Raw genomic sequence first — 20,501 nt, 5'->3', positions numbered from 1 at the left:
CAGAGGCGCTGACTCGACAAGCCAACCACCGCTGGTGGCCAGCGGTTCCCTTCAAGCCCGGTGAGAAGGTGTGGCTGTCATCTAAAGATGTTCCGCTGCAGGTGGAGAACCGCAAGTTGGCGCCGCGCTTTTTGGGACCATTCACCATAGTGGCTCAGGTCAGTCCAGTCGCCTATCATTTACAATTGCCTGCTGCTATCCGCATCCACCCTGTGTTCCATGTGTCTCAGCCCAGTCTACACCGCCCAGAGGATCCTGGCCTCTTGCCTCGTGCAGCGCAGTACACAGTAGCCTACCTGGTATATTTGGAGGGTTATGGACCGGAGGAGCATTGCTGGGTGTTGGTGTAGGTACCGGATCTACTCACCCTACCACATTGGCTCGCCCTACCGGATGTGCTCAGCTCAGGGTCCACGACTACAGATGAAGTTAAACTCTCACAACATTTATTTTCAAAAAGTACTGGCTCATGTTTATGAGAAATGGTCCTGTACACTTGAATCATGATCACTGAATGTTTGTATGATTCATATTTTAATGTTTCCAAATGTCTGATAACATCAGTAGCTTAGCTTGTTAGCTAATGTAAAGCTGTTGGACATTTTGCCCACGTTAATCCCACATGCCCGACGTACAGCCAATCACAATGCATGCCCGATCCGATCTGGTAGGTGAGCCGAAATTGCACCAACACCGGCACGGCATATTCTGGACCGGACCCTCATCCGGGACTTCCAGGGGCGTGGGCCAGGTCGTCCCAGGAGGTCATTGGGAGCTGCCCCTAGGGAAGGGGGTACTGCCCAGTGGTGATTGAAGATGGGATTATGCTATTAGCAATCACCACTCATGTGGTTCACATGCAGTGGGTCTATTTAAACTCGCTTTCTTCGCAGACTGCCTTGCTGAGACTTGAAGGCTACCCTTTCTTCTTCCAAGGACCTTCTCTGTTTGTCTGCTCTACCTGCTCTGCTTGGACTCATCTGTTGGCCTGACTCATGAGTGAGTGTTTATGCTGGAAAGCGTTGGGGCGTGGACCCCTTCCAGTGACTCTGAAAATCTAAGACTGTGCTGTCGTTGTTGGGTCCAAGCCTTTTGTACAGGCATTACACAATCAAGTTACACTATGGATTAAATTACATGTTTTTTGTTATAATGGGACCAGTGAGACCTGTGATCAGAACAGTCAACTTTATTATTTCATTGTATACCCACTTCTAAATCCCCTCTATAGCCTAGAGGCCGCAATAGAGACCACCAGTCCACGGACCACAGTTTGGGAAGCACTGGCCTAGTGTGTATCTGGTCAAATGAAGGCAGGAGTCACAGATTACAGGAGACCGACCATTATGAAAAATAGGGCTAAAATTGTCATTTAGAGGTGTAATTGCATGTTGTTCCCAGAGGAGGGCGCAATACATTTGTTTGTGTTGGTCTGTGCCTATGAATCTGAAGTGGTAGAGAGCGCTCCGTGCGGTCTGTTTTCACGGTCATTTGCCCGAGTAGTCCAGGCATTTTACCACAAAATTGGGGTCAAGTCAACCTCTCACTCACTGCCAGTGTTGGGGTATAAAAGTAACATACTACATGTAATATATTGGCCTACTTTTAGCAGTAACTCAGTAATAACTTCAGGGATGCAAACTAGTCACCTTTTAGGTTACAGTCACTTTTTTCATCCCAAAATAGGACACATAAGTGAAGAAGTGGTTTTATGTCTGCCCTGGTATCTGTCATCTTTTTTCACTCACATGAGTTTGCATCCCTAACTTATTACCAATAGGATTTCAGTAATAGTATAGGCTACCAGTTACTTTGTTAAGTAACAAGTTACAAATTGAGTTTTTTTAATCAACACATAGCCTATATTTAAATAAGGAGAGGCTACAATCATTTCCAATCAAATTGTGTTTTTATGCAAATAACAACTAGCCTATATGACCATAACAAAGGAAAATAACATTTAGAATTTTCGACGGTTTACACTGGCTTCAAGATGGTTGAAATTATTTGTCGGGATGGTTCCGGGGCAGCGATGTCATTCTGCTACTGCTGTTATTTTGGTGACACTAATGCAAAAGTAGTGCAATAAGTAACAAGTTACTCTACAGACAGTAATATTGTAAAGTAACTTATTACTTTAAAATGAAAGTAACTAGTAATATGTAGTAGCCTATATTACATTTTGAAAGTAACTTGCCCAACACTGCTAACTGCAACAACCAAATTCAATAGAGGAATCCTATGAGGGGAACGTTTTGAAAATCACCTAAATATGATCCTACCAAAACAGACACTAGGTGACTAGGGTTTAAAAAAAAGAAAGAATTTATTAATATATATCAACATAAAACTTCCCCAGTTGATTACTTACCTAAGACATTGTAGGCTACAGTATTACAAATTATGTGCAAATGAGGCATTATGTGCTAATTTGCATAATTTCCAGAATGGAAATCTGAACATATCTAGACAAATCTAATTACCTAATTTAAAACAAATGTCTTAATGTAAGCTAATCAACTGGGGAAGTTTCATTGTGATATATATTGGATTCAAAAACAATATTGTAGTGTTTTTGTTTTTTTTTCATTTGTCGAATCTGTCAAAACCGTGCCAAATGCTATGAATGAACGCGTAGCGAAAGTGCCAGTCCAGAGCGGAAGCGCCATTTACTTATCTGGAGAGATTTCATCATTCTTTTCCTCTCGCATTACCGCGGTGAGGTCCATGCTTCGTAGCGCAACATCAGCACTGCTGAGGACCAGCGCAGAGATTTCCTCCGTCTGCCTGGTGTCAAGGGTCCAACTCATCCGCTATCGGCCCCAAAACAGGCAGTTTTCCTTGTCGGTCTGCTTGTGGAAGAAGAAGAGGAGAAGTCTTTGGCTGGAGCTTTCGCAAGGACACAACATGGATGGAAATAATGAAGAGATTCTTGCCCCGTTTAGGCTTGCAGTCAAACAACAGGTAACGTTAACATTGGCACATCATTTTCTCTCAATTTAGTCACTAGTTTGCATGAGTGATATAGATATCTTTACATTGTCCCACACAGTCAACACTATTCACCGTGAATGCTCAACAGGCTAGCAGGCTAACTTCCCAGGCTGCCTATGGAGTTGTCAATGAATGAGAGCAGCCATTTAGCTAGCATACTGCTTGCTAGCTAACGTTAGCTGACAAATCTGCGCCCTAGCCGGCGTATCCTTTGCCACGTTTCAGTATGCTGCTGTTGCAGACGTTTGTGAGCAGGGTGGGGTTAAGGAAAAGGCCAGACAGCTCATCATGGTGCTACACTAATTTTAGCTACAAAAAGCTTAAATAAATAAATGTATCTAATATCAGCTGATCACTTGCTTCTCACAGTGCAAAACATGCCTAGACTCGAATTGAATTGTTCCTTGGAGCTGGGCTCGAGTGCATGTCAGTCTCAAGAAGACACTTCTCTGTTTTAGGGGGATCTTGTGCGCCAAATGAAACAGGAAGGTGCCCCAGATGTGGATGTCACTAAAGCTGTGGCTGAACTGAAAGCAAAGAAGAGAGCCCTTGAGGCCCGGGTAAGTTATTATCTCTACATTAGTTATCTACTTTAACCAACCACTTTGCTACCCTGAAGTGGTAAACAACAACGTCAAAGCCCTCCCAGTAGGTGCCGTATGGCTGCAGTGCAGCTGAAAATGTGACTCAACGCAGCTGATGTGAACTGTGCAAGTATACTAATGTAGATGGGGAGATAACAGGAGAGAGTTAAAGCTATTATCAAGTATATGCACTACATTCTCTCTCCTTGGGCTAACGTCTAGTAGTCATTGAAATCATAGTGAAATCACACAATTTACTCATTTTGCTGGAGACTCCCCTGGGACCCCTATTCGAGTATAGGTCTAGTTGCCGTCGCATTGCTGACATAGTCTTGCTGGCCAGCCTCCTCTCCCTTCCAACCGAGGGGTCTGGCGCTGCAGGTCGCCATAACTGGGATAAACTCTACTCTGCTCTCTCCCATTCGAGTGACTGGTTCGGTGGCAGCCGGATGTCCGCTCCCGGCTTATTACAAACTCTGTCATTGGTTCCGACCATGTCAATCAGAGTGGCTTCCGCTCCCTCCTCCCTGTGTGTCACTGTAAACAGTGCCCTGCCGCCTCAGTGGAAACAACAACGCTAACTAGCTAGCAAGCTAACGGCAGAAACCTACACGCTAGCTTGTTGCTACACGCTGAAAACAGCAAGTTGGATTGTTTGAAACTATTTTCCAAGGTCACTGCCGCTCATCGCAATCCCACTAAGGAGACCTGCGACGCCAGACTCCTCGGAAGGGAGAGGAGGCTGGCCAGCGAGACTAAGGCTGACAGCATGTTTCCATTATGCCATGAAATGGCCTGCATTTATATAGCGCTTTTATCCAAAGCGCTTTACAATCAGTAGATAGTCTACATTCACCCATTCATACACCGATGGCGGCAGGCTGCCACGCAGGGTGCCTGCACACCATCGGGAGCAAGGAGGGTTAAGTGTCTTGCCCAAGGACACAACGACAGCAGCTGGGAGGCAGCGGGGATCGAACCGCCAACCCTTGCGTCATTGGCCGACCCGCTCTACCTCCTGAGCTAAAGCCGCCCCCATGTAGGATAGATGCAATTAGTTTTGTTTTAAAACAATGAAAAGTTATAATTTCCCATGCAGGAATTAGCTTTGCAGCCCAAAGATGACATAGTAGACAGAACCAAGATGGAGGACACACTGAAGAGGCGATTCTTCTACGACCAGGCCTTTGCCATCTATGGAGGTAAGATCAGGACAGCCAGTATTGGGGAATCTAGATTTAGTTTGGTGCATAAACTCCTGTACACAGTTTGAAGCATTCTGTTACTTACCATGCAGTACTGCTCCTCAGGTGTGAGCGGCCTGTATGACTTTGGCCCTGTGGGCTGCGCCCTGAAGAACAACATCCTGCAGGCCTGGAGGCAGCACTTCATCCAGGAGGAGCAGATCCTGGAGATCGACTGCACCATGCTGACCCCAGAGCCGGTCCTCAAGTATGTGCAAAGGATATGAAGCATCAGTGCACTATATATATATATATATATATATATATATATATATATATATATATATATATATATATATAGGGCTGGGAATCACCAGATGCCCACGATACGATACTAAAACGATACTTGAGTCACGATACGATAGTATTGCGATATGCTAGTATTGCGATATATTGAATATTGCGATATTTCGATATATTGTCTAGCTCCTTTTCCTACCTTTTCCTTGACCTCACTGGAAGTAAAACATGCAGTGTTTTTTTGTTTTGTTTTGTTTTGTTTTTGCCCCACACGTAGGCTACATTATTAAGCTTCTCTGGACTCAATACGCCACTGCAGGCGCGGACTGCAACATCGGGTGCCATGACCGGTGGCCTGGCATGGCATGGCCTGCAATTGTTTTTTTGTTTTTGTTTTAAATATCCATACAATATCGTCAGGCAAAATATCGCGATATGTATATCGTGTATCGATCCCCCCCCCCCCCACCCCTAATATATATATATAAATGACACTCACTCTCCCTATGGACTCTTGGCATGAAAGTTGAGGTACTATTTGAAAAGAGTGCTTATAGAACAGTACATTTTTTTGACAGAATCATTTGTTTTTTTTTAATATTTCCTGATTAATTTCAGGTAGCTATTTTGAAAAGAGTGCCTAGTGGTTCCTAGAGACAGCTCCAAAGTGCTGATCTGTGGGTTTTGATTGACAGGCACATATTGATTCTGCAATTTTATGCATGGGAGCTGCCCACCCTTAGCAGCCTTCCATAGCCCGGTTGCAGAGACATTGTTGTTGATTTTAATGAATATTAACATGAACGATACCCGTTTTTAGAGGTCACAATCAAATTCTCGTTCTTTTCTTTATTTTCCCAGGACATCAGGACATGTGGAGAAGTTTGCCGACTACATGGTGAAAGATGTCAAGAATGGTGAATGCTTCAGGGCCGACCACCTCCTCAAAGGTAAGTCTATTCTACATCTGCATGTTTTTTTTCTTCTCCTTACTGTGTAATCTTAAGATCAGTCCGCCTAAATATACATACAGCAGAGCTATTCAATCGTTTAGCAATCTGTAATATTCAGATAGAGGGAGAACAGAACCGGTCCAGCCTCACGTGTTGTCTACAGCGGCTGCTGAAGTATCAGTGTTGTGCCTGAGGGAGAATGGAAGTGAGTGGATCAGCAGGAATCACACAGGGCTCTCAGGGATCACAGAGGCTGGAGCTGCACCAGAAGTGAGTGGTAGGATGAGATCTTGGGAGAACAATTCCTGCCCTCTCTCAAAAACCTGGAGATGATAATGGTCAAAATTTCCCAAATTTAAGTGCTTTTGGATGTCAGTGGACATTTAGATTTATTCTACACAGACCTAATCGAAAAGTTTGGGCATTTTTCCTACTGATTTGTTCTAGACCAGGGGTGGCAATATTTTTTCCTAGAGGGCCATACTGACTTACATCAAGTAAGCGAAGGGCTACACATTGGAGATCATACCTGCCAACACTGATTTTTGCGAGAGTCTCCCTATTTTTAACCCTCTCTCCCGTTGTGATTGGTAATTTTTTCTTGTTAATCTCCCGATATAATAGTGATACAAATGGCTGGAGCAGATGAGATTTATTAATATGATTGTGCCTTTTATTGAGTTTTTGGTGGTTGTTTTGTTTTTCTTTGAGGACCTTGGGGGCCGGATAGAGATGGTCCAGGGGCCAGGTCCGGCCCTGGGGCTGCATTTTGCCCATGTGTGTTCTAGACAATAGGTTACACACTTCAGTCTGGCAAGTATACACACAACTGAGAGAAAGCATGTTTTCTAGGGGTGGGTGGGTATCACCACTGATTAACTGATTCAATTTAATTATCGACTCAGGGATATTTCAGTTTCCCAATTTTGCTTGGATATGAAAGAGATTCTCAGAATGAATGCTGTAATTGTACAACAAACCCTCTAACCTGGTGCATTATTAAAAATATTAAAGTAGCACATAGGCCTTAACTCATTGAGTGCCACGGACGTCGATCGACGTCAAAGTAAATAGTGATGTAGAGTGCCACGGACGTCGATCGACGTCAAATGCGTTTTTTGACGGTGGGACGTGGATGAAAGCCTCAGGCATCTCCTGTACAAATATGGGAGCTATTGAAGGTGTATAACCTATTTTACGGACTCATTAGGTGGCGACAGTGCTCTCCAGATTAGAGACAGGTCCGGAGAAACAGGAGGAAAAAGCTGTGATCAAAGAGAAATCGATGCATGCTGCAGCCAGAGCCATATAGATTGCTCTGTCTGGAGCTGACGTTGGCTGCGAACAGGAGTCAATCCGCGCCCACAACTGAGCCCCTCTGTCTCTGTCTGTCTGGCTGTATAGTTTCTCCACACGATTAGCCACCAGAAAAGCAGCACCCGACGCCAAACCATTCAGCAGTCCGGTTTGGCTCTTCCCTGTCGCGCTGGGAGCCGCCCGGCACACACAAACGGAGCACTCCGAAAATAGAGCGGGTGCGTGTTGGCTGTGTGTTACGTGTGGGGAGGAGTTTGCAGCTGAGGGGGGGGAGGGGGGGAGAGGGGGGTGGGGCACGCAGGGCATCACACAACTACACCACGTCACTACATCAGAAAATATTATCTTCAGACTCAGTGAATGTGCTTGAAATGCTGCATTTCACAAAAGGCGGAATATCTCAGCTAATAATTTGAAACGCCTGTATTTGCTCAAAACGACCTATCTTCTCCGGCTCATAACTAAAGAACGGAAAATGGTATCAATAAACTTTTTTTTGCTGATGATACAATAGAGCCAGCTCGTTCTTTGTGCGTGTTCGGTGTTTACATAGTAATATCACACAATATTCTGTGGGCCTCGAGAAATCACTGAAAACGCTCTGAAAACTCTGGCACTGGGAGCGTCCGTTCTCCAAAAGTGGCTGGCACTCAATGAGTTAATATTAACAGATTGTCATAATAGGGAGAGTCATACATATTTAACTATACACCAATAAAGCTATACAGAATTAGGATACTATCATTATACTCCTCTGGCGAACAGTAATATACAGTTAACAGCTTAACTACATCATCCTTAATAACCTACATTAGCATGAACAACACTGATAAGGTAACTCTGTCCACAGAGTACTTAACCGTCAGCCAATTGAGCTAACAAGTACGCCTGCAAGTACGCTAAACGAACAACGTAACAGAATGAGGTAGAAAATGTAATTGAGAAGGTCTATTTAGGCAGAATTCTCAGCATACGTGTCACAGCTTACATGTATGTCCTTCACGCACACTTCAGGGTTATAGACAGCTGATATTGTCTCTGAACAGGTTAACGCTTGTTAACTACTGCAGAGTCCGTCCCTCCGCTCAATGAGAGAGGGAGAGAGAAAATTCATGTGTGCCGGATTTTATTAATCAATATCGGATTATTCAAATGAAGATCGGTTTGAATCTTGATTTTTTTTTTTACCCATCCTTAATGGTTTCTATGTCTCTCTGTATCCCACAGCCCATCTCCAGAAGCTGATGTCTGATAAGAAGTGTAGTGCAGAGAAGAAGGCTGAGATGGAGGATGTCATCACGCAGGTCAGTGTCGCTGAGGAGAACGGCTCTTCTCTGTGATTATGTGGAAAACCTTTGCCATCTGGAATACATTAACAAGGCTCCTATAATGATTGACTTGAGGTTTTTGCCCAATGTTATTTTCAGATGGACAACTATACCCAGCAAGAACTGACCGATCTCTTCGTGAAATACAATGTCAAGTCACCCACCACAGGAAATGACCTAACCCCTCCCATCTCCTTCAACCTGATGTTTAAGACATCCATTGGACCAGGGGGAAACATGCCAGGGTAAAAACCCATCATAACACTGTTGACCTATAACAACAAACCTTTGTCTCATTGTCTGCCAATGAAGTAAACCAATCTAAATTTGCAGCTATCTGAGGCCTGAAACCGCTCAGGGAATCTTCCTCAACTTCAAGCGTCTGCTGGAGTTCAACCAGGGAAAACTACCCTTCGCTGCTGCTCAGATTGGCAACTCCTTCAGGAATGAAATCTCTCCTCGTTCTGGACTCATCCGTGTCAGGCGAGTGATCCTCTGGTGTTCCTCTGCTATTTGTAGTGTTTTTCTCTCTCCTTCATTATGATGATTTGTTTTGAGACATTGTACAGAAATGTAACTGCTCCACATTGCCCCCGCAGGGAGTTCACCATGGCTGAGATTGAGCACTTTGTGGACCCAACTGAGAAAGTTCACCCTAAATTCCCCACTGTGGCCGACCTAGACATCATCCTGTACTCCTCCAAGGCCCAGACCAGCGGCCAGTCTGCCCAGATCATGAGGCTGGGAGATGCTGTGGAGCAGGTAAGGATCACCTTATCCACTTTGATTTTTGTTGATTCATAGTATTAAGATCATCTTTGGTCCACTGTGAAGGCCATGGCTAAAAGGAATATGATCTTCAGGATCATAACCAACCAAAGCATCTTTTTTTTTTATATATTTTATTTTTCATTTTTTATATATGCAATAAAGACACACAAGAACAAAACCAAAAACAAAGACACACAAGCTCAGTCACAAGAAAGAAAAAGCATACACATATCAACATTACAACATCGTAGTGAGGTGCTACCATGATATATAGAATCCAGTGTGAGGAATAAATGAGATATCAGTTGGGTGAGTTACCCGTTGCCCCTAACCTCGTCCAAGTATGCATCCAGATGGTAGAAAACTTCCTAAGTGAGTTGGTCCTCAGGAACCGGAGTCTCTCCATACGTATAACAGAAACCATGTCTGACAGCCATAGCTGAAAAGAAGGTGGGGAGGGGGACTTCCACTCCCTTAGGATGAGTCTCTTGGCGACGGTCGTCCCCTGCGTCAGAGACTGCTGCACAGCTGCAGGAAGGAGCAGAGAAGATTCAGAGCAGCCGAAGATGGCAAGTTCCCCCTTCCGGCTGAAGGGTTACTTTATAGGCCTTGGAGTACCAATCAAATATTTTGGACCAAAATGTAGATAATAAAGGGCAAGACCAAAAGGCATGGGACAATGTACCCTCGAACACTTGACACTTATCACAAAGTGGTGAGACCGAGGGATAAATCTTGTGCAACTTAGACTTCGAATAATGAAGACGGTGAGTGACTTTAAATTGGATCAGCTGGTGTCTGCTGTTGATTGAGCAGAGTTGGACGACAGATAGACTCCTGTCCCATATAAGTTCTGATAAATCAACTCCAAGTTCCTCCTGGCTGCCACGCCTCTCTTATCCTCTCAGTAGGGGCTCTGGTGCAGCCATCAAATACAACCAAAGCATCTTAATGTGATACAGATCCTCTGCTTCCGTCTCATTTAGGGAGTGATCAATAACTCCGTCCTGGGATATTTCATTGGGAGGATCTCCCTCTACCTTACCAAAGTTGGTGTGGCCAAAGACAAGCTACGCTTCCGTCAGCACATGGACAATGAGATGGCCCACTACGCCTGTGACTGCTGGGATGCTGAGACCAAAACCTCTTACGTATGTTCAGGTTGCTTCATGACTACAGAGATACATTTCCATATCAGATAGTCGACCCAGTGTTGCTCAATGTAGTGCTTGTCTGTTGCAGGGCTGGATCGAGATTGTGGGGTGTGCGGACCGATCATGCTACGATCTGCAATGCCACGCACGGGCTACAAAGGTCCCTCTGGTTGCTGAAAAGCCTCTAAAAGAACCCATATCCTTGTGCTCTGGCAAAATAAATTCTTTGTTCCATCAAACAATGGAACAGCTTCTGAGTAGTCTGATGTGTAGCCATTCCGCTGTCATACTCCTTAACTTCTTCACACAAAGTTGTAAATGTCGTCCAGTTTGAGGCCAACAAAGGTGCCATTGGCAAGGCCTACAAGAAGGATGCTAAGCTAGCCATGGAGTATCTCTCTACGTGTGATGAATGCTTCATTACAGAACAGGAACAGCTGCTCACAGATACTGGGTAAGTGCTAGACTCAGCCCTCAGTCTTAATCCGTTTCACTCCTGTAAGACTGAGAATATTACTATTTAAATCTTTGCATAACGTTAGGTGGCGCTGTTGGAAGCCTTGCATCGGAGAACCAATCATGAGTGTTGTGGGCGGGCCTGCTTTCTGGGGGCAGTTCTCATGCAGAACCGGTGTCTCGCAAAACATCGTCGCATTTGCGGAGAAACATATTAATCACTTAGAAACAAACATAACCTGTTAATAGGACATGTTTCATCCGGCCCCGGCGGCTAGAGGTCTTTCCCCCAGCGATAAACCCGACTCCCGAGGCTAACGTTACAGAGCCTGCTGATGACTTCACAGTAGCAAGCGGACCACTTCCGGGTAGGAAAGATTATTGTAAAATAAACCACAGCTATAAATTTTGTTTGGAGCATATCAGCTTCATGCTCTGTGTTAGGACTATGATAAATGGCATTGCCGCTACCAAATAAAATTCTAATAATAAATGTAGGCGTGTCTGCTGCCGGCCGTTCTCGCCGGGCTCGGAGACACAGTTTCTGACAGTGAAATTCCCAGACGTTTGGTGGCGCAGCTCACCAAACGTCTGGGAGCCGAGACTAGGTAAGTGCTGACAACAGCGGCCATATTGTGACGTATGGACAAAATGACATCTTCACCATTTAAATATAAATGACATCCACTCTCCCATATTGACTCCTGGCATGAAAGTGAAGCACATTATGGGCTAATGTTGATGCAAAGCTAGGAGTTATCCAGTGGTTCCCAAACTGAGGTACACGTACCCCTAGGGGTATGTGAAGGTACTACAGGGTGTACTTGCAGGAAAGGGAAAATGAATGAAACGTTAAAATAAATCTGCTCAGGAGGCACTAATTGCAACTCTTTCACTCCATTTCTTATTTTGTAATGTTATATTCTTCAAAAGGTGATTATCATTCATATTCATTGCATCGTATGCTAGTTTTCTCTTACAGTTTTCTAAGCAAAATGTTGTAGTCGGGTAAAGCGGGTACTTGGATTCAGAAATCAGGGAAAGGGGCTACTGAACCCCAAAAAGTTTGAGAACCACTGACTTGTGCCAAAACAGTTGCTTATAGAACAGTTAACGCCCCAATAAGCATTTTTTTCACCTTAATATAACAGCTTTTTAGTCATTGGAGATGGTGACTTATAACGGAGAGAATGTCACCTCTATTGGTCACACACCGCCCTCCAAAGGCCTTTCCTGGGACTAAGCAATTTCGTGCCTGCTTCCCGGTGGCAGCATGTGTGGCATACTGCGCATGCGCTGTACAGCTGAAGCGCTGTGTTCAGTAAAACAAGGAAGTAACTCGGTGCGGATTTGCTACGAAAATGACGTTTCAAATAACTATGCATTATTATTTAATCACGTGGTGAGTACTCGATGTCACATGTACATAGAGCTTTCTGGCGCTGTGTTTTGTTGACTTTGAACGGCAATATCGATACCGATGCTATTGCACCCAGAGGGCGCAGTTTCTCCAATAGCAAAACTTGGAAAAGTTGCTGAATGGGGCTTTAATATTTTTGACAGAATCATTAGTTTTTTAAATATTTCCGGATTAATTTCAGGTAGCTATTTGAAAAGAGTGCCTAGTGGTTCCTAGAGACAGCTCCAAAGTGCTGATCTGTGGGTTTTGATTGACAGGCACATATTGATTCTGCAATTTTATGCATGGGAGCTGCCCACCCTTAGCAGCCTTCCATAGCCCGGTTGCAGAGACATTGTTGATTTTAATGAAATCTTAACATGAACAATACCAGTTTTTAGATGGTCATGATCAAATGTCTCGTTATTTGCCATATTGTGCATTATGGACACGGGTTGAATGGTTGTGGCTTCGTAATTTCCAATACTGTCAATTTCTTATATTTTTTACTTTACAGAGAGTTCACCATTGAGACAGAAGGGAAGTCTTTCAAACTGACAAAGGACATGGTCAGCGTAAAGAGGTTCCAGAAGACTCTGCATGGTGAGTTTCACTCATGAGGGGTGAAAATGATGCTGGGCAACTGAGAGCAGCAACTTATGTGACTCACCTGTGTATCTGTGACTCACCTGTGTGTCTGTGTTCTTGTTTGCAGTGGAAGAAGTTGTTCCCAATGTCATCGAGCCCTCCTTCGGCATCGGTAGAATCATGTACTCCATCTTTGAGCACACATTCCATGTCAGAGAAGGTGACGAACAAAGAACAGTAAGTACACAAGTATTGAGTAGAACTTACACTATGATTGGATTGACTAGTTGTGAGTTTGTGTTTTCCACTGTACTGACTCTCTTCTCTTTTCTACAGTATTTCAGCTTCCCTGCTACTGTAGCTCCATACAAATGTTCCATCCTTCCTTTGAGCCAAAACCAGGAATTCATGCCGTTTGTGAGGGATTTATGTAAGTGCCCACATGATGATCATGTATATGTCCCATTTTTATCAGTGAAGATGAGATGATGCATGTTGTGCTGTCCTGGTTATCACGGTTTCTCCACCCTTTCATTCCCTTTCAGCCGAGGTGATGACCAAAAACGGCGTGTCTCACAAAGTGGACGACTCATCAGGATCCATCGGGAGGCGCTATGCCAGGACAGATGAGATCGGAGTGGCCTTTGGCATCACCATCGACTTTGACACCGTGAACAAGACGCCCCACACAGCCACTCTGAGAGACCGGGACTCCATGACACAGATCAGGGCTGAGGTACAGCACATGCCCTTTCTCACTCATTCAAGAGGTTCAGTCCTGTTTTCGACAGCAGGTCCAACTGGTCCTTTCACTAGCAAAGGCTAAGGCCGCTAAAGGGCGGCTGTGGCTCAGGAGGTAGAGCGCGTCGTCCACTAACCAGAAGGTCGGTGGTACGATCCCCGGCTCCTCCAGTCCGCATGTTGAAGTGTCCTTGGGCAAGATACTGAACCCCAAATTGCTCCCGATGGCTGTGCCAGCACCCTGCGTGAATGGGTGAATGGGTGAATGTAGGCACATTGTAAAGCGCTATATAAATGCAATATTTATATATAATATTACCATTTACCATCTAAGGCCTGCCTGCTACAGGTGTTGACAACACCGCTCTGCGAGCCTTATTTCTCTATTTAGTTCTATTTAAAACTATAGTCTAGCAGCTGCATAGCTTTCTTTCCTAAAACCTAAAAACAGCAGAGACTCAGCAGAGAAAGCTCTGATGGGATTTGATGCTGGGCCAGTGAAGGCACATGTGCAACCGGAGCCGTGCCATGTGACTTAAAGGAACAGCTCACCCTAAAATCCAAAATACATATATTCCCTCTCACCTGTAGTGCTATTTATCCATTTATATCGTTTTGTGTTAGTTGACTGAGTTTTGGAGATATCGGCCGCAGAGTTTCTGTCTTCTCTCCAATACAATGGAACTGGATGGCACTCGGCTTGTGGTGCTCAAAGTGCAAGTCAAACTATTTTCTTTTGCAGTCTCATGTAGGAACTAGCTAGCAGCTAGCGGGTGTAGTTCGGTCAAAAGAAAATAGTTCCTCCATGAAACTGCTCACAACAAGGCCTGTGGATTATCTTGGGTAACCGGGTCATGATTTCTGAAAAGACACATTGCTGTTGAGTTTTTCAAATGTATTTTTTGGGTGCTTCGAGCACTACAAGCCGAGTGCCATCTAGTTCCATTGTATTCAAGAGAAGGCAGACATCTCTGCAGCCGATATCTCCAAAACTCAAGTATCCCAAAATGATATAGATGGACAAATAGCACTACAGGTGAGAGGAAAAATATGTATTTTGGATTTTAGGGTGAGCTGTCCCTTTTAAAGGAACAGCCCCCCCCCCCAAAATTCCCCCAAATTCTCTCATTTACTTATCAAAATATAAATGATGAAGAGGGAGCCGCTGTATAATGCCGAAATACGTTTTAATGCCTTAAAATATATGCACCCTTTACAGCCTTTTGTAGGCTTTCAAACACAAAACAGGCTTGATATACATACAGACTACTTGCAACACGTTTCAAGTAAAACTCTTCCTAGGGCCTGTTTTGTGTTTGAAAGCCTACAACACGCTGCAAAGGGGGTGTATTTTAAGGCATTAAAAAGTACTTTTGGCATTTATATTTTAGACCTGTTAACTTCCACTTTTTTGTGTGATACATTATTTATTTACTTATCCCCATATCAGTTGCAACTCAACTGAAGTGTGTACAACCACCAAACACAGTTCGCTCCGGCAGTTACATCTCAGCCTTCTGCTAAAGAACAATTTGATTGAACTGGTTTAGGTGTGTAGCGTTCCAAACGGGGCATAAAATGACCACCATATTTCTCTTAACGGCTTGTGCAACATAAGCCGTTTTCACACATGCGTAGAGGAAAATTACCTGTAAATCAATATCGGCCATTTCCTGGAATTTCCCTTCACACCTAAGCGCTGCATGTGTGAATATAGCAGCGAAATTGCCTGTATGTTGGGGGGCGGGGCGGCACTGCAGAGCAGGTGGGGAGTGACGTGTCGGCAAAACTCCGATGGTGAAATAAGTTTGCTTGTCACACAATAAATCACACTCGTTTGACTTAAGAGGGCATGTATGTTGTATCATTCACATTCGCTAACCAGTCTTTGAACTGAAATATTTGAAGAAGTTGGGATCCGTGTCAGAGAGAAATAGCCTGGCTGGTTCGATGTTTATCCGTTCACCTGCGTCGCGGTGAAGCACTTTTTACAGACTGGCTTCGTTTGATGTGTCCGGGCTTGCCTTCGCTGTCGGCAACGTAAGCAAAATACTTCCACATTTCGCTTCGTGCATTTGCTTTCTCAACGAGAGTTGGGCGGCTTGCAAGACTCTCAGAGCTGTCTGTGTCCCTGTCGGGCTGCTGACTGAAGGAGGAGGACTGAAGGACTGGCCAGAGAGCGAGCAGGCAGCGGAGAGGGGGAAATCGGCACGCCCACACATGAAGCTGACATACCGCTCTTATTATCACAAGATCATTTCGCCAGTTTGCTTTAATGTGCGCAAATGATTAGATTATGCCTGCTGGAACATTAAGCAACGTGTGTACACCTCGCCCATGAGAAGGACCGGCAAATGACTTGACATGTTTCACAGTTGTGTCCCTATCGCGGCATACCGCTCTTCTGACTGGCTCGAAACTGGTGAAATGTCCGCGATGACGGGGTCGCGCTTATACCGGAAAACAACTTTCACACATGAAGGCATTAGACCGCTTTCCGGTCATTTAGCGGTAAAAAGCGCATGTGGGAAAACGGCTATAGTGTTTATAGAGGGTATGCATGTGCTGTCACAGAGGCAGAAGTCACTGCGGGGTCACGCCCACTGAGTGGCAGCAAGACTTGATTTTGAATGCAGTAATCCGCCTAGATAAATGACACCTGCTGCTCCAAACAGGGAGGAACCTGCTGAATGTTTTGCCCATAGGTTTTGCCACTCAGTCCCGACTGAGGGGGCGTGTTCCGGTGAGAGAGTGACGTCTGTGCATACCCTCTATAGCCAAACCTATTTTGCACTGAGCGTAAAAAGCCCGTTTTAGCTGATTATCTTCTAGACGTCACGTAACCCACTAACTGTTCCTTGTTTTTGAAAGCGTGGACAGACTTGCACCTTGTGTCACTGCTCCCAGCCTCAATACATCAGATCGGCAATTAGGCCTCGCCTCCTTTTATGGGTAAACATAAGCCTCTCCCTGTTGACTAATATGTAAAATAGCACTACCCCAAAAAATTATAGAAAAAGAATCAATCTTGTTTATTAATGACCCCAAAACACCATGACATGACAATATATTACAACTCGTCTGGCCATAGAATGGGCAAGATACCGGAAATATTACTTTGACCCATCTAAAATCATGTGACTCATGTCACATGGGTTAGGGTTAACCCTAGGGCTAACCCTTTTTTTACAGCCCCGTGACTCATCAGTCTAGTAGTAGCCGCCAAGTAGCCAGGTACAACGACGCTGCGCTCTGCGAGTCACGGGGCTGTAAAAAAAAAATAGTCACATGACATGAGTCACATGATTTTAGATGGGTGAAAGTAATATTTCCAGTCTATCTTGCCCATTCTATGGCCAGACGAGTTGTAATATATCAGGTCATGGTGTTTTGAGGTCATTAATAAACAAGATTGTTATTTTTCTATAATTGTTTTGGGTAGTGCAATTTTACATTAAAGTCAACGGGGAGAGGCTTGTTTTCCCCCTAAAAGGGGGCGGGAACATGCGGTGCCTACAAAATCACGTATTGCTGATGTATTGGAGGTGCAAGGTGTCTGTACGAGCCTTGTGGGTGCTCAAGGAGGTTGGGGTTGTGCACACTCAAGTGATCAATGCCTTTTGGCAGAGCGCTATAGCATGCTTGCTTGCCAATGTTGCACTTTTAACGTGTAAGCTTAGCTCAATATAGGAAATAATAGGACTTTTTACTCAAAACACATGGAATATGCTGCACAAGCTTTTTAGAGAAATCTCATGTCATTTTATGCCATTTAAACAGCCAGACCCCATTCACTTAAATTCTAAAGCAGAAGGCTGAAACTGCAGGCGTTAGTTCGCTCGTCATACAAACTTAAGTGGAGTTTTGACTGACAAGGATGATCAGTAGATGAAATCGGAATGTTCTGCTTTGGGTGAACTGTTGGTTTATAACCACTTTGCCCTTTATATCGAGCTGCGATAACTGTCACATCCGATCTGTTGGCAATAAGTCACAGAGAGAATCACAGAAAGTCTTTTTATGGAATTTTAACAGCCCGGGTGCTGACTGGAGTAAGACCTAACTCAGTTTTTGGATTAACAACTAGGAGATATCTTTAACAATGACATTTTAATGTGTCTTCTAATTGTGTATAATGATATGTAAACAACCTGTTCTCTCTCTCCTTAGGTCAGTGAGTTGCCCATGATTGTCCGAGATCTGGCCAACGGCACCTTGACTTGGGCAGAAGTGCAGAGCAAGTACCCCATCTTTGAAGGGCAGGAGACCAGCAAGAAAGACACAGTTGAAGAATAAGCTCACTCATCTGCAAAGCACTCTAATGAAAATCCAGACTTTTTGCATCATGCATCAATAGGAAGAATATTGAAACTATATTGTGACAAGCAATGGTGCACTGTGCCCTCCTTGTGTTCTAGACCACTGCAATCACTGAAATTCAATTTCAAATCAAATGTTAATCATGGTACCTTTTGTGGAAAGGTTACAAGGCTTGTCCCCTTGATGGGAAACATTTCATCCATGTAAGGGCATGTCAAATATGTTTTTAAAAGGGAGAATAGTCTATCAGGTTGTTGAGTCTTCTGTTGAAGGAGGCTTTCGCCATTCCAGTTTTTGGGAAGATTGGATTGAGATGTTTAACAGTTTCAATTCAATAAAAGCAGCCAGCACTTACTGGACATGGACATATAACCGTATTCTCTGTGAAATGTCCAGAGCATGAAAACATCTGACTTGTCACAAATGTCCAGTGGTCCTGCATACAGTAGCTCTACACAGCATTAACGGTGCTAGGGATTAGATTCCCACTGGTTTTGTGGTACTGTCAAGGGTTTTATGAAAAAGCACTCACCAAATTTCACATATGGGCAACTGGTATTTTTCCCTCAATGTCAAATCTTGTATCTGATGCTTGCATGCCTGCATTTTGACAATGCAGGAGATGGTAAGAACGGACTGACCCAACTTGAAAGCAGTAAATGAATCCATATGAATTTGAGAAATAGATAAATTCTCAAACTTTTTCGCCATCAAGGACCCCTAAACTGACACAAATTGAACCACTACCCCCATTTGATAAGATGTTATCCCACTGTCCTCCATCTGATTTTAGCTTTTGTGGTGACCCTCCCACTCTCCCCTGGCCTTTTCTTGCAGGAGCCTGGTGTTGAGGCTGTTTGGCTGCACTTCAGACCATTCAGTCAAATTAATTTCCAACTGGAAGAAGATTCATTAGTCTTGGAGTCTTCCTGTAAATTTGCACAATGCACTCATAGCATCTCTGTAAAGAAATGAAAAATAAAATGGGGATAGGGGTTTTCTAAATGTCCCCTGAATAATAATTCCACGTTGCTACTGTTGTCGTTTTTGAGTATAGCCTACACCATAAATGTTTATTTTGTAAGTCACCATAATGGAAAGGCAAAAACAAGCAGCTTTGAGCTTCACTGTGAAGCTCAAAGTCCCTTTTTAGTGTGTATTTTGTATATATATATATATATATATATATATAAATTAAAGTCCATATGAGGCATGTTTGCAGACCTGTTTAGATGCAACAACCTGTGTCAAAGTACAGCATGTTTAAAAAGAAAAAAGGCAGTCTAGGCTATACAGTATTTCGACAATCTCGATCTGATTATTCAAATCTGAATTTTTAGATGGTCATGCGTGTTAATAAACGCACACTCTCAAGCAGAAGTTGGGTGTAATGTTATACTGTCACTTAGCCCTGTACTGCTCTACCTCCACCTAGTGCTGAACAACTATAACAGTTCCAGGGAAAGGTATCCTAAAATATTTCACTGCAACTGGATGACTGACTGGTTTGCCTGTGGTCTCCTGCGTGTTGCTCAGGTGTGAGCGGCCTGTATGACTTTGGCAACATCCTGCAGGCCTGGAGGCAGCACTTCATCCAGGAGGAGCACATCCTGGAGATCGACTGCACCATGCTGACCCCAGAGCCGGTCCTCAAGTAGGTGCAAAGGATATGAAGCATCAGTGCACTTTAATGCTTTTGTCTGCTATCTGCCAGCCACAAAAATAAATGTTTTTCTCACCATAAGAAGTGGAAGAGAAGTAATAAGTCATTAAAATCCATCTCTTGTCATCAGGTATTACACCCATTTTTAGTTATCATTTGAAGAGTTTCCTTCCAAAATGCACCAGGCTGACCCTAGAGCCGGTCCTCATGTAGGAGCAGCATCATATCATATATTCAAACTCAAACATGCATAGAAGTAGGACTGAGCAATAATTCAATATTACATTTTATCGTCTTTCAATGGAATCTTATTGTGATGAATTAATGATATTGAGCTACTGTGACACACAAATCTGAAATAGACTGAAAATACTTTATAGTCCCATGCAGTTAAATGTGATTGGTAAATGTTTGATTCTTTTACATGATTTTGCATGTCATATGTCATATATCAGCATCAAAATGACTATTGTGATATTAATTGTATCCATATCGCCCCACCCTACATATAAGCATAGGTCATTTAGTACCATATAATTCTCAAAGATTGAGAAAATGATAGTTGGAGTCACACTGGCTGGCACAAAGTGAACATTGGACTGGTTTCATCTCAGGACATTGGGGCATGTGGATAAATGTGCTGATTGCATATGGTGAAAAACGGGAATGCTTCACCTCCTCAAAGGTGACTCTGTTCTGCTGGCATTAGAGAGTGAGAATAAACCCTGTCCAACTCCAGTTCTGCTCAG

General features: G+C 43.8%; 1 protein-coding gene across 1 annotated transcript; it reads left to right on the top strand.

Moving 5' to 3' along the window:
- Positions 1-2,727: 2,727 nt before the first annotated feature.
- On the top strand, positions 2,728-19,097 carry gars1 (glycyl-tRNA synthetase 1; the record flags this gene model as incomplete). Its single annotated transcript, XM_083655053.1, has 17 exons — positions 2,728-2,964; positions 3,453-3,554; positions 4,678-4,780; positions 4,889-5,030; positions 5,924-6,012; positions 8,560-8,636; positions 8,760-8,905; positions 8,994-9,143; positions 9,260-9,422; positions 10,418-10,582; positions 10,674-10,782; positions 10,895-11,039; positions 12,958-13,043; positions 13,156-13,265; positions 13,365-13,458; positions 13,574-13,764; positions 17,940-19,097. 17 exons carry the CDS (start codon positions 2,728-2,730, stop codon positions 18,063-18,065), a joined length of 2,235 nt encoding a protein of 744 aa, XP_083511179.1. The 3' UTR covers positions 18,066-19,097.
- Between the last annotated feature and the right edge of the window lie 1,404 nt (positions 19,098-20,501).

The sequence above is a fragment of the Poromitra crassiceps genome, assembly GCF_964638095.1.
Source record: "Poromitra crassiceps genome assembly, chromosome: 2".
Taxonomy (NCBI): domain Eukaryota; kingdom Metazoa; phylum Chordata; class Actinopteri; order Beryciformes; family Melamphaidae; genus Poromitra; species Poromitra crassiceps.
This window is presented reverse-complemented; position numbering and strand designations above follow the sequence as displayed.